The following is a 14,064-nucleotide window of genomic DNA, read 5'->3' as shown; positions in this document are numbered from 1 at the left end:
AGTGAATGGAAAACCTCAGATTTACCCCGAACCTTCTTCCAGAGAGATCTGAGGAAGTGCTGCCCACATGCTCTCGGGGTTTGTGGGTGAATCGTGTGTCTGAGGCTCGAGAGAGCGGCTGGTGTAATGGTTCGTTGGGTTTAGGAGACCCGCCCTGAGGAAATCTGCTGCCTGTGCCTCTTTTTCTCACCTAATCTCATGGAAGCAGAGCCACGGGAGACACGCCAGCGAGGGGAAAGAATGAAATAATGGAGCAATGATTTACAGGAGGTTGCAGCTCTGAGAATACATTGAGGTTTTGCATTGCGTGAGCCGTGTGGCGTGCAGCAGGGTTACGTCCTCGGCCTCTTACATTTGGTAGTCAGAACGAGAAGGACTATTTAATTTCTTGCTTAATTGACTTGCATGGTCACATTTCACCCCACAATTCTACTGGACATTGTGTGCATAATTGTCATGAAACTAAAGTATGTTTTGGTGTCTTTTGCAATTCCCATTATTCTTTATGATTCTCATCAGATTCACATTTTGATAGTATTTGTTTAACTGTAAATTACTGTACAACAAGTGTTTAAATTGGTGATGATACAAAAAACTACATATTTTATTTATTTACATTTACACTGCTTTAATATTGAATTTATTATTATTATTATTATTATAATTACATAAATAGTCATGAAATGATTAATTTCCTTTTACATTCAAAACACATTTTCTTCTTTTTTGTGTAATTTTTGGTTTGAAATGCGTCCCAAATGTGTGTTTGAGTAGTTTAGTGAGTTTCATCTTTGCATAAGTGCAATTAAAATTCACAATTTTGACATTTTAAAGAGGTCAAGGTCATCACCGTATAAAGTTGATGAACTGCAATGACTCAATATTTACGTGCATATCAATCTCAAAATGAGACGTATAAATTGCAACAGTGGCGCTGTAGTCATTTATGGCCGTTTTAAAAGCAGTAGCTTTGATTAAACGCGGACAGTTCATTTGGATCTGTCAACAAAACGGTGATTTGACCTTTGACCAGCCCTTCAGGATAACGTTCAGGGAGGAACTGGTTTCATAAGCATTTGTTGATCTATCCAGGCCTGTTCCCAAGGAGACATCAATAATAAAGCTTCAGGCTCCAGAAGCTCATGGCTTTTATATCCTTTGCTAAGTCTTACTTGACCCATGCTAATTCTTGGGACTTTGTGAATGCATTCATGAAGAAAAGCAAGATATTTATGCTTGTTTTTTTCTTCTGATTGATGCTTGTTGCTCCCTGTTCCAGAAGTTGCCTTTTTAAACCGGTCATGCATATTTCATATGCGATCGTTGATTGTACTCATGGATGTGAGATCTTAAAGAGGACCTATTATGCACTTTTACATGTTCAGCTTTCAAATGTCGCCGTTTAAGCATGAAAAAAACCTCCAGCAGGAGTTAGTCTCTATATCAGTATCAGTGTTTCTGAACTCCTGAAACGCCTCCATTGTAGTCTTGAGTTTCTTCCTGGAACACGTCACAATATTCCTCATTTAAATAATTCATACGCAGAATAAAGGGGCGGGACCTGGTTGAGTTAGTTAGCAGTGTGTTAAACTGGTGGTTATGGAAAGGGGCGGGACACTTCCTAGACACTTTGAAGAGCTCGACCAATCAAAACACAACGCTCCAGCCGACCAATCAGAGCACAGTGTGCTTTTCAGAAGGAGGGGCTTCATAGAGACAGGAACTAAACGGAGCGTTACTGACAGACTGGGAAGAGAGGAGCCGCAACAATGGAGAATATGAGGAAAATAATCAACATTCAAGCAGGAAAACCTGTTCTAGTAGAGCCCAAAAACTTCTAACCTGGCCTCTTTAACTCCAAGCTTTGCTTGTTTTTCTTGGTAAATTCACTTCTCTTCTTACCCTGGAAATCCAGAGTTCTCACGAGAGCATTTTGCTCAGCGAGTTACTCTGGCGTCGAGTAATGATGCTCATTAAATATGCCCTTGTATCCGAGCTGCACCAATCACATCGGGTTATCTGATATAGGCGGGCCAGAGGCGAGCTAAACAGATGAGGACAGCGCTGTGACGTCGAAGTCATTAGTAAACATTGCAAGATGGCAATGGATGAACACCAGTTGTTTGAAACGGCTTTGGCCGCTACAATAAACGAGTTACGCTTGGATTTTTATCTAAAAGAGGAACAGAAGACGCCGCTCGAATCGTTCCTTTGCAGGAAGGGCGTTTTTGCTGTTTTGCCGACCGAATACGGTAAGTATAATCTACCAGTTAGCTCCGCTGGTAGCTAAGAGTATGGGGCTGGTTGTGATTGGTCGTAGTGTTATCCAGTTGTGTGCAGTGAGATTTTCAAATGCATGCTTGGTGCCGCCCCTCGAGCTGGGTGACTTTCATTAGTCGATGCCAGAAAATGGATGGATTTCCAGGCTATTCTCTTCTTGTGTGTGATGCTCTATATCTTCAGTTTGTACTAATACTGTAAGCGCACGTTTAATGTGTTTTTTGTGGTGCTCTCAGATCGTACTGACTCATTTCTGGGTGTAACATGCGATGATTGGTCGTGTATTCTCGTAATTGGATTATGTCAGTGTTTGGATACAATTTTGGACAACTTTGTAATCACGGTTTTTAGCCATCTGTTTGGATTTGTCCTCGTTGGATGTCATCCGGTTGGAATGAGTGTTTCTGATAGTGAGACTAATGGAATGGCAGGATAAACTAACAGATACGCAGATGTGTTGGTGTATTTCCAAGCACTCGTCTCAGCCCGTTATCTTAAGCAGTTTTAAAGTGACCATCTCAGATTCCCCGTCATGTAGGAAATGCTTGTAGTATTCTTCTGTAGGTGTGTTTCCAGGCAGAAATTTCCTTGGGATTTCCTGGTCTTTCCTCAGCTGACCTCCTAGAAACAATGACATGCCCAGATGACGTTCTGTTTATGTTGCGTTGCGAGGAAAACCTCATTACTGTATCATCACTCTACATTTCAATTAAAGCCCAGCATGAACGGCATCTAAACACCATGTTTACGCTCTCTCTCTCTCTCTCGCTCTGTGTGTGTGTGTTTGTTCAGCAACTTTCCAAAACTTTCTGCTGTCCATCTATTATTCATGAAGGAGTTTGCTGTCATGGCAACCTTCATTCTGCTGTTCCCCTGAATGCAGAGAATCATCAGTCGTGTGGTTCTATTGTTGAGGCGTCCCTGTGGCGAGGTCCTTATGGAGATCCCATTAAGCAGGAGCCTCGGGAGGCCGGGAAGGTTTTGTTCAGTGCTAATGAATGATGCTGGGCAGTCCAGAGATGCACTGAACCCCTGTCTGGCACTGAGCTCGTTCCAGGCTCCTCAAACCCTGCCAGAACATTCCAGCCGTCTGGCTCGTCGCACCAGTGGCGGCATCAACTGATCCAGATAGAGCTTAGAGCGGTCACTGGGTCAGTCCTGCGTTTCATGCGTTTGTGCTACAAACTATTAAAACAGTAGTTAACAAAATCAATATCTTTTTAACTGGATAGAAAATCCTTTTTTTATATGTACGCACGCACACACGTGCCTATATACATGCATACATTTATAAATATATAATTGTTAGTGTATATATATATATATATATATATATATATATATATATATATATATATATATATATATATATATATATATATATATATATATATATATATATATATATATATATATATATATATATATATATATAATAATATAGTGTGTGTATGATCATATATTGTATTCTAAAATATACATTTTGCGCAATTGTATTAAATGCATATTTAATAATTTTTTTAATAAAATATGCATTATTTTATTTAATAAAATATTATATTTGTAATTGTTTATTTTTATATGAATTTTACAAATATTTATATTACTTTATTAATTTTATATATATATATATACACACACACTTATATTTATTGAAAAAAAAATGTAATATAAATATCAACATTTGTAAAACAATTATATAAAAAATATACAATTAAAAATATAATGTATAAAATGATATAAATTATTTATAAAAAATATATAATATAATTTAATATAAGGGAGAGAGAGAGTAGAAATGTGTGTACATTAAGTTTGCGTATTTTCTTTTTTTTTTGTATTTTCTTTTTAAACGAATAAATAAAACCATACACAACACAAACCTGAATGCCAAACTGTAACTTCAGGCTAGATTAGTTTTAGTTTCTTGTCAGATTTCCCCTGATCTTTGGCTTTGCTCCACTGTGTGCTAAAGTTCAGCTCCATTCCTGATGTTTGCAGAAGAGGACTGATACTAGAGGCAGAGGGAGCGGTCGACGCACACGCACACACACCCACACGCACGCACACACACACCCACACCCACACGCGCACACTCACACACACACCCACACACACAGCCTTCAGCTGGAGAGAATGTATGAGAGCAGCACAGCAAACATAAGAACAGTATTTGGAGCAGCAGTGTCTGCTCTTCTGAATAGACTTGTCGCGAGCGTGATGATGTGTGGAGTGTTAACAGTCACTAACAGCTGTGATTCCTCCTGGAAACATTTGCTTGGTCTGTATTGGAATAATCTCAAGTGTGCTAAAGCCATCTTTCTGCCTCACTGCTGATGACCGTACTGTAACTAAACACAAATCTTAACCTCGTTTATTTTCTTCAGGTGTGCGCAAGATATTTTAATTGTATAATAAATTCCTTTTAAACAACGATTTATTACCTGTTGTATGAAATGATTAGCCAGAGGACTGGCTTCCAGTGAGTCAGATTGACCTCCCGCTCTGACGGGTGTAATATTGATGTAATATTGATGTAATGATGTGTTGTCTGTGCAGCTCTGCACCGGTCACACAACCCACAATCTCATTCTCTCTGCTATTGATATAATATGGAGTAATTTACAACCCCCCCCCATTTATCTATTTATTATTAGTCTAGTCACTGTTTGCTTAGGCAAAGCATTACTATTGCCCATAACACACACTGCAGACTGTACTGTGTTCCTGTCACACTTATACTCTACTACATGGTGTCATTAGTGATGTTTGCTAAAGCCAGCATTTATTTGTCTGATTGCCTCGTTTATTAATTTATTTTATTATTTATTTTATTTATTTGATTGAGTGTTTGATTTCTATTTATTTATTTTATTTTATTTGATTTGATTATAATGATCGTTTGTTTGTTTAGATTATTTAAATTATTCATTTTAATGTTTGTTTTATTGATTTATTTTATTTATTTTATTGTTTGCTTGTTTATTTTATTTATTTATTTATTTATTTATTTATTTGTTTTTTTGATTGTTTTATTTATTTGTATCTTTGAGTCACTTATGTATTTAAGATGTTTATTAGTTAGTTGTTTGTTCTTTATTTATTTGCTTTTTTTTATCATTTTGATTTCAGCACTTATTTACTTGCTTGTTATTTCTTATTCTTTTAACCTCCTTTCTGCCTCCCAACAGACAGCAAAGCCATTGTGGACGGGAACCTGAAGTTGATCCTCGGTCTAATATGGACCCTGATCCTCCACTACTCCATCTCCATGCCCGTCTGGGAGGACGAAGACGACGACGAGGCCAAGAAACAGACGCCCAAGCAGAGATTGCTCGGCTGGATCCAGAACAAAGTGGCGGACCTTCCCATCACTAACTTCAGTCAGGACTGGAGGAACGGGAGGGCGCTGGGTGCTCTGGTTGACAGCTGCGCTCCAGGTGAGGATTCAGAGCTCGTAATCCTCTAGATGAGGGGAAAGGTGTTAGTATGCTTTCATTTGTGCAGCTATTGTTGTTTATTGGACAGCTGGGCTCGTTTGATCGGTGTTTATCTAGATAGTGATTTGACTGCAAAACACATCTGTGAATAAGTCCAGAACTGTTTGTGCGAAACATTTCTGTTGTTTAAAACATTAAAGTCCATTATTTTATCCCTTAAAACTCATCTTTGATCATCAAAATGACACTTGAAATGTTTTTTTCCTTGAAGAAAAGTGTCTTCATGCTTTAAAATAGCTTTAATGTAACTCTACATGCCTCATTTATTATATGTGGTTCTATGAATATGCAAATGAGCCCCGCCTCCACTCACTCACTCAGCTCAGAGATCCCCTCGTTGACGATCAAACGTTGATCTGATTGGTTACAAGGTAGTTTGTGAGGTCAGAAACACCAGCGATTTCAATCCGTGTTTTTGAGACTGTCTTTGGTTCACTGCAGTTTTAAGGAGAAAATACTCAGCAATGGCGTCGACTTATGAATTTGCACATGGTTTGTCTTTAAAGCATATTAAAAACACCACATAGACATATAAACAACATTTTAAAAGCTTGATTTTCACCACAGGGGGACTTTAATGCATTCTTATTTGTAATTCAGGACCTTTTAGTGCATGTTTTCTTGTTTTATGATAATCATTAGATAATTCTATAAAAACTCTTCAAGCTTTGCAATCTCCCGGTCACATTTAGTACTTAAATTGCATCATTAGTGGTATTTGCCAAGACTGACTGTTGTTAAATATTGCTTATACTTGGGTCATTTGTTTTTTAAGGCCTGTGTCCTGACTGGGAGATCTGGGACTCGAGTAAGCCAGTGGAAAACGCCACGGAGGCCATGCAGCTCGCTGATGATTGGCTGGGAATTCCACAGGTGAGCCCGAGACCTTTAACCCCTCGTGCATCAGGATGAGATTATTTAATCAGCATTAAGGCGCCACAAATCTGTTGCTATGCCAGTATTGCAAAGTATACCATGTTCTCTTTTCCTCCACTCATGCTTAACCGCTCAATATCATCCTCAGATAAGAATAAGGGCCTTGGGTTCGGTGTGCATACACAAATTCATCAGTAATAGCCGCTGTGTTTGCTTCCAAGTTAATATATGAGACTCACCACACCTCAATCACTCCTCAGCAAACACACGTGTGTTTCGCTGGTCAACTTCAATTACATGTGCATGATTTTCATTATACTCGTGAAGCAGAACATTTTTCATTAATTCAATTTAATTCAGTTCACATTTATTTGTAAAGCGCTTTCACAATACACGTCGTTTCAAAGCAGCTTGCAGGAAGTGCATGAGTCCACATTACAATTTAGAGTGATCAGTTATCAGAGGTAAGTTATGCATTTCAGAAATGTACATATCCACATTATTCCTATACGCCCCATGACGCTTTGTGCGAATTATGGGTGTAACTTCCGTTAAGCTGTAAACACTCAGTGAAAGACTAGCTCTATGGATGCAATAATATATATTTTTAAACTGTGTACAATGACATTTACATTATTCTACTCACCCTTCAACCATTGGACATTAAAAGGGCATTTAAAAGTGTAAAAGCATCATCAAGGTACTTTCAACAGACCATGAATAACCCAAAAAGCGTGAATCTTTCCACAGCAAAATCGGACGGTTAAATATCACGGTGGTAATCTGTATTATGTAACATACGTTGCCTTAATAAATAAAAATATTTACTTCAGCATTGCGGGATACTATTTCAAAGTGATTTCAGTCATTTTGAGAGATAATAAATCGTGTTTACCTGTGAAAACAAACCTGGAAAGAGACGTGAGGATTTGAGGAGAATAACGAGAGATTCTTCGTGCATTCCAGTGAGTTATTAATGGCATAGGCTATATTGTAAATTAAATCGGGAGAAAAGACCACGAATGTGCAGTATTGTTGACCTTTTTCATAATATTACAGCGAAATGCAGAAGGAAAAAATTAAATAATCACGAGGAAAAGAAAGCAGTGACTGAGAAGAGCTCTTGCCATAGATATTCTTGTTATAACATGTCACGTTAAAATACTAAGTGTTACGTTATTCTTAAATGAAACTGATCGCTAATTGAGTCAAACTGACGGATCAGCTTTATTTGTAGGGCAATCTTATGATTTGAAAAGATTCGTTTCAGTCTTTTTGAATGGAAGTTTCCCTAACCGTAAGTGTCGCCCATAATTCAGAACGCAGGAAGCTCGTCAGGAATAAGGTGGATACAAAATCACACTTAGCTAAAAAACATCTTTTAATTTAAACAATGTAATAATTTAAAGCAGAAACAATGATCTCATTGAAGTAATGAATACATGTTTGTTAACAAATGATTGACATTTAGAAAAAATGTAGCTTTAGTGCATGTCGATTGCAGAGTTTGCGTCAACACAACACATTACACCAAACTTCAAGCCTACAATTGTGTTATAAACTGTGTTTTCACTCTTCAGGAATCAACATACTAGTCTCGCTTACGGTTTGCCACACATCACTTCCCCTTCAACACTGTCTGTCGTTCCAGGTCATCGCTCCAGAGGAGATCATTGACCCCAGTGTGGATGAGCAGTCAGTTATGACATATTTGTCACAGTTCCCGAAAGGCAAACTGAAGCCGGGCGCCCCTCTCAAACCCAAACTCAACCCAAAGAAGGCACGCGCGTACGGCCCAGGTGAGACGCTTTAGCTTACCAATATTCCTGTTCTCTCATGTTTATGCATTGCCTAGAAACATCCAGCGTTATCTACAAAATAGCTCTCGTGTTTGCATTATGTATGCATAGTAACACCTAGCGTTATCTACAAAATGCCTAGATACGCTTAAGATTATAGATTCACACGGATTCAGATCCATGTCATTCCAGAGTTTCAGGTTATTGTAAGTCTCCTCAACCTTTTTTAAATGGAGCGTTACGATCAGAGACTTTCTCAGATACTTGAAGTATCACGGTAGCGTGACGAGATGGTTTTTAAGATCAACATTTTCCCTCGCGGTGATCTGTGATGTCTCTTGCGCTCTGTTAATATTGAGTTTGGTCGTATACATTAGTACCGTGTGAATACAGCTCAGCCCTGTCAGGTTTTGTGATGGATGGAGTGGAAATGTGCCTCTTACCTGTTGTAAATGTGGCTTAAGCTGTAAAAACCGGTGGCTAATGAGTTTAAGAGTTATGATTCTCACACCAGAGGTGACCTCTACAAATTTTCTGTGACCTAAATTACTAAAATGAACCACAAGGTTTTGGTTGTGACGTCTGCAGTCTTGGGAAATCTTCACCTCTGTTTTTGAACGAACATATGATTTACAGCAGAGAATGAAAACGTCAGATTTATGTTATTTTTCCATTAAGTGATTATGTCCTCTCTGAAAGCACTACAAACTAAACTCGACACAGTTACCCTTGTTTCTTAAATCACACATGTTCCCTGTAGAGAAATTGAATCACTGTTTGGAAATAAAGTATTTTATGAGCTCAGAGGGCCTGTGTGTTTGTGGGGTTTTATGCGGTTTGCCTCAAACTAAAAACTAAAAGGAGTATTTTTAGACCGTTACGAAGTACATTTTTCTGATGACAATGCAGGTTTGTGTTGACCGCTGTGGTTCTGCCCACGGCTGATGATATCTAATATTTATGTTTCTTTTTGTGCAGAATTATGCAACATTTGGTTTGCACAAGTAGAGGATTAAAAGGCTCTATGTCGCTTTTCGAAGTCTTGATTTTGTTTTTGGGCTCTACGAGAATAGGTTTTCATGCTTGAAATTAACCTATAACCGCAAGTTTAGAGTATGCCTTGGGCGGGAATTATTTAAATGAGGAATATTGAGACGTGTTCGTTCCCGGAGGCTCTTTTTTTTTCCCATGAGGTTCCCATGTTTTCATGTTCGCTTGAAGTGCAAGAACCAATGAGGTTCATTCTCGCATGTGACGCTGTGCTGTTTTCGTTATAGATGTGTTGTGGACTCTGCTATTCTTTTACATTTCAGAATGATTTTTAGACCAATATCTTTATTGTTATAGTTATCGTCCTTTGTGTGAATGGGTCTCAACTAGGGCTGCACGACTATGCCAAAAATCATAATTGTTGATTATTCCCTTGAAATTGTAATTGCGATTTATAAATTGATTATCACGATTTACATTGAATGATGTTTTGAATAGCTTTATGCCATTGTTTGAAGCCTCTGCATGCCGTATTGTTTTATCAAAATAAACAAGCTGAAAACACTCTTCCTGAAACTTTTTTTTTTTTTGCTTTTCTGTAGCATTAAGCCCCAAATGTCATAAATAAATATATATAAAAATATTTCAAGAAAACAAAGTAAATATATGCACGGTATGGTAAAACAATGGGGGGGGGGGGGACCCTTAAGATAAGCTGTAGAAAGAAAAACAACACATCTTAAGCACACAGAATAATGTAAGTGAACTTTTTTTTGTAATTGCGCCTTTAAATGATTACATAATTGTGGCATCTGTAATTGTAATCGCGATTACAAATTTGATTAATTGTGCAGCCCTAGTCTCAACTCTAGACCTAAATGATTTTTTATTTTGCATGCTCTGTGTGTGTTTGCAGGCATTGAGCCGACCGGGAACCGGGTGATGCGTCCGGCTGTGTTCACGGTGGACACCTTCAGCGCAGGGCAAGGGCAGGTCATGGTCTATGTTGAAGACCCCGAGGGCCGAAGAGAAGAAGTCAAACCTGTGCTCAACGAAGGCAAAAAGACCTTCAGCGTGACGTACATCCCTCAGGTCATGGGACCGCACAAGGTCAGGGTGAACCCGTCAGTCTAAAGCAGTGCTTCTCAATCTGTTTGACTGTTGTCTACAATTATCATCAATTTGCTGCTTAATATTTCTGTGGAAAACGTGATTCACTACCATTCAAAGGTTTAGGGTTAGTCAGATTATTTTTTGTATTTTTTTTTTTTTAAAGAAAGGAATTAGTACTTTTATTAAAAAAGAAAGCATTAATTAATAAAAAGGGACGGACATTTATAAGGTATCAAAAAAATTTGATTAACCAAATATTTATATTTCAAATAAATGCTTTAAAATCATCAAAGAATCCTGATTTCAACAAAGATATGAAGCAGAACTCATTCCAACACTGATAATAATCAGAAATGTTTCTTGAGCATCAAATCATCATATTAGAATGATTTCTGAAGGATCATGTGACACTGAAGACTGGAGTAATGATGCTGAAAATTCAGCTTTGATCACAGGAATAAATTATAGTTTACTATATAATTCGCATAGAAAACAGCTATTTTAAATTGTAATAATATTTCACATCGCTACTGTTTTTACTGTATTTTTGATCAAATTTGGTGAGCAGAAGAGGCATTTTAAGTCAGCGTTTGGGAATCACTGATCTATTGTTCTTGTCTTTTTGTTTTTAGTTTTTTCCATGCTGTTTCATAAGTCATATGAGGCGTATATGTGTAAAAACAGTCCGTCTAATATGTGTAAATGGATGGCGAATCTGTTTCCTTTCACTTCTCTGTGAAATAGACTCACATTATTTGTTCAATCCTCAGGTCACTGTGCTTTTCGCTGGACAGCAAATCCCAAAGAGCCCGTTTGAGGTGGACGTGGACAAAGCCCAGGGAGACCCCACTAAAGTCACGGCTAAAGGACCCGGACTGGAGCCGTTGGGCAACGTCGCCAACAAACCCACATACTTCGACATCTACACTGCAGGTCTGACATGTCTGACTTGATTATGGGATAATTTTCTTACAGAAAACAAGTGTTGAAGTCTCTGTGTTAATCAGGTGCCGGAGTGGGTGACGTGACCGCCGTCATTAAAGACCCTCTGGGTAATAAAAACACTGTGGAGGCCATCATGGAGGACAAGGGTGAAAGCGTCTTCCGTTGCACATACAAACCAGTGCAGGCTGGTCCTCACATCATCAACATTACATTTGGAGGCATCGCCATCCCTAAAAGCCCCTTCACCGTCACCATCGGCCCAGGTACTTTACCCAGCGCCCTCTTTCTGAGCGTGCAATTAGTTTTAAACGTACTGTTGGAACAAGAAATGGAATAGTTTATTAGTATTTTCGTTAAACAGTGTTATAATGGTAAAGTTAAGCGAATCAGCGCTGTGTTTTAGGCTCTCGGACGTGTGGATTGCCTCATACGGTTGTGTTGTTGCTGAAGGAAAGACTCTAGTAATTGCATGTAGTTATGGGATTCTGCAACATGCTATAAAATGCGTGTAAAATAGCCACAGTTCACCAGAGCACTCGTTTGTGGTGTGTGTGTGATGCCGCCAGCTTCTTTTAAACTGACGCTTCGTGCCATTTAAGGTCAGCCTTCATTTCCATTTAGTTAAAATGGTGTTTGTTTTCCGTGCTCAGAACTGGAGATACAGGTTGACACTCAAATATCAATATTTTCATGCACTTTTTGTTGTTTTCGATGTTATTTCTGAAGGTACAAAAAGAAATTCTGTACAGTCAGTCCCTGCTACACTTTATCTGTTTCTTGCATGCTTGCACATGAATGCGACGTGGACTAGTGAATCTGTGAGTCACTAAATGCTTTAAACCTTGTAAAACACCAAATTCCTTTTCCCTGAAACCGCTTTTCCAAAGCAGGTAATGTGCAGCAGGTCTGTTTCAACTTGAATTGATTTTCCTGTATAGGTAGTTAAACGCTATCATGCTCCTGATTTTACAGGCTTGTTTTTGCAATTTGTTTAATTTGTTTGCAACATTGTTGAATCCTGTGATGTGGATTGGATGATTTCTTCTTTTTTTCTTCTTTTTTTTTAAACTAATGCATGCAACACGAGTCATGTCTTATGTGTATCTCAAATTATTAAGTAATATTATTTTATAGACATTTTTATACATGATCGCCAAATTGTTCAAGCACAGCGGAAATCTGGAGTCTTTTTTTTAAATTGCATTTATCCGAATTTCCCCCTGGATCATGTTGCCCTATAAGACTCATTTTTCTTTTTTTTTCATTTCATGCATCAGCTCTGTTTTTCTTCCCGCTGTAATTCATGGTCATGTGGTTTTGTAAGGACAGTAGCTTTAGTGTTCCCATAGGATCCTATCGATCATTTTTTGATTTTTTTTTTTTTTTTTTTTAAAGCAATTGTAGTGGGCAGGTTTTGATGAGCATGAGCTCAGGAACCAGAACACGTGAACTACTGAACGAGGAAATCAGCCACATGTGCCGTAAACCGAAACGAGACCCACAGGAAAATGGCTCATGCATTTGAACAGATATTTTTACTTTTACAGCGCAAGATGTTATTTCAGGACGTTTCACAAGCAAATTAAAGAGCTTCATAAATCCATTAAGTGCACACAATGTTCGAAAAAACCATTTCCGAAACCTAAAAACTCTACTCTAAAAGTTTTTTTTTTTGCAGTAATTTTTATGAAACATCAATGTTCAAACGACTCTTTCGGTTTGTGCTCCTGACAGGGTGTATTTTTAGAGTTTAACATCATGAAGTGAGTCTATATTGGTGTTTCTGTCCCGACGGCCAGTGTTTTAAGCTCAGGATGAATGAAGCTTTGTGTCTCAATGGCACTCGGCTGTCCAGCTCCACCCTGACGCACATCTGAAGCTAATGAGAGAGCAGAGCGGGGATCCACCTCAGTCTCCGTCAAAGATGCTATTACACTGAATGTGGGTTTTGGCTCGCTCTCTGTGGACACTATTCTGGTGTTCTGGAAACATTACAGGACTTCATAATGTATAATGGTAGGGTAATAATGGAGTGTTTAATTGTATGTCTGGTATTACGCAGAAGGATTTTTCATTTCACGGAGCTTGAGATGAAAACAGCAGCTCTGCAGGCTGCTAGAAGAGAGGGTTTCTGGAGGGGTTTGGTTGATTTAAGCTCATTATACCACGTCATATTTTAAATTCTTGATCCTGATTGGCTGACAGACATGCCAAGATGTTGCTTTTCTTTAACCGCATTCTTAAATTAGGGAAATTTGTCTGAAGATTTTGATGAGAAATAAATCAGTGGCTCGTCATGTATTGTGTGTTTCAGCGTCTGTTCCCGGTGCGTGTCGTGCCACTGGACGAGGTCTGCAGCCCCGAGGTGTGCGGACACGACAGGTGGCCGATTTTAAGGTGGACACTCGTAACGCTGGAAGTGGAGATCTGAAGGTCACAGTTAAAGGACCCAGTGAGTAACAAAGCAAAATAAAGAAGTTTATGGTTGATTCAACTCAGAGCCATTAACCACACAATTTTCCTTTCTTTAAAGGGATACTTCACCAATAAACATTAAGCTT

General features: G+C 38.5%; 1 protein-coding gene across 2 annotated transcripts in view; it reads left to right on the top strand.

Annotated features, from left to right (window-relative positions):
• Positions 1–14,064, top strand: part of flnba (filamin B a) — an 85,144-nt gene that overhangs the window by 26,588 nt on the left and 44,492 nt on the right. For both annotated transcript variants that reach the window (XM_084395091.1, XM_084395090.1), the window contains exons 2-8: positions 5,472–5,720; positions 6,556–6,653; positions 8,308–8,455; positions 10,362–10,555; positions 11,329–11,491; positions 11,566–11,766; positions 13,818–13,955. In XM_084395091.1, the coding sequence (XP_084251217.1) occupies positions 5,472–5,720; positions 6,556–6,653; positions 8,308–8,455; positions 10,362–10,555; positions 11,329–11,491; positions 11,566–11,766; positions 13,818–13,955 (1,191 nt within the window). The remainder of the gene's footprint in view (positions 1–5,471; positions 5,721–6,555; positions 6,654–8,307; positions 8,456–10,361; positions 10,556–11,328; positions 11,492–11,565; positions 11,767–13,817; positions 13,956–14,064) is intronic.

The sequence above is a fragment of the Rutilus rutilus genome (assembly GCF_951802725.1).
Source record: "Rutilus rutilus genome assembly, chromosome: 22".
In the NCBI taxonomy this organism is placed as follows: domain Eukaryota; kingdom Metazoa; phylum Chordata; class Actinopteri; order Cypriniformes; family Leuciscidae; genus Rutilus; species Rutilus rutilus.
Note: the sequence above shows the minus strand (reverse complement) of the source record. Positions and strands in the feature narration are given on the sequence as shown.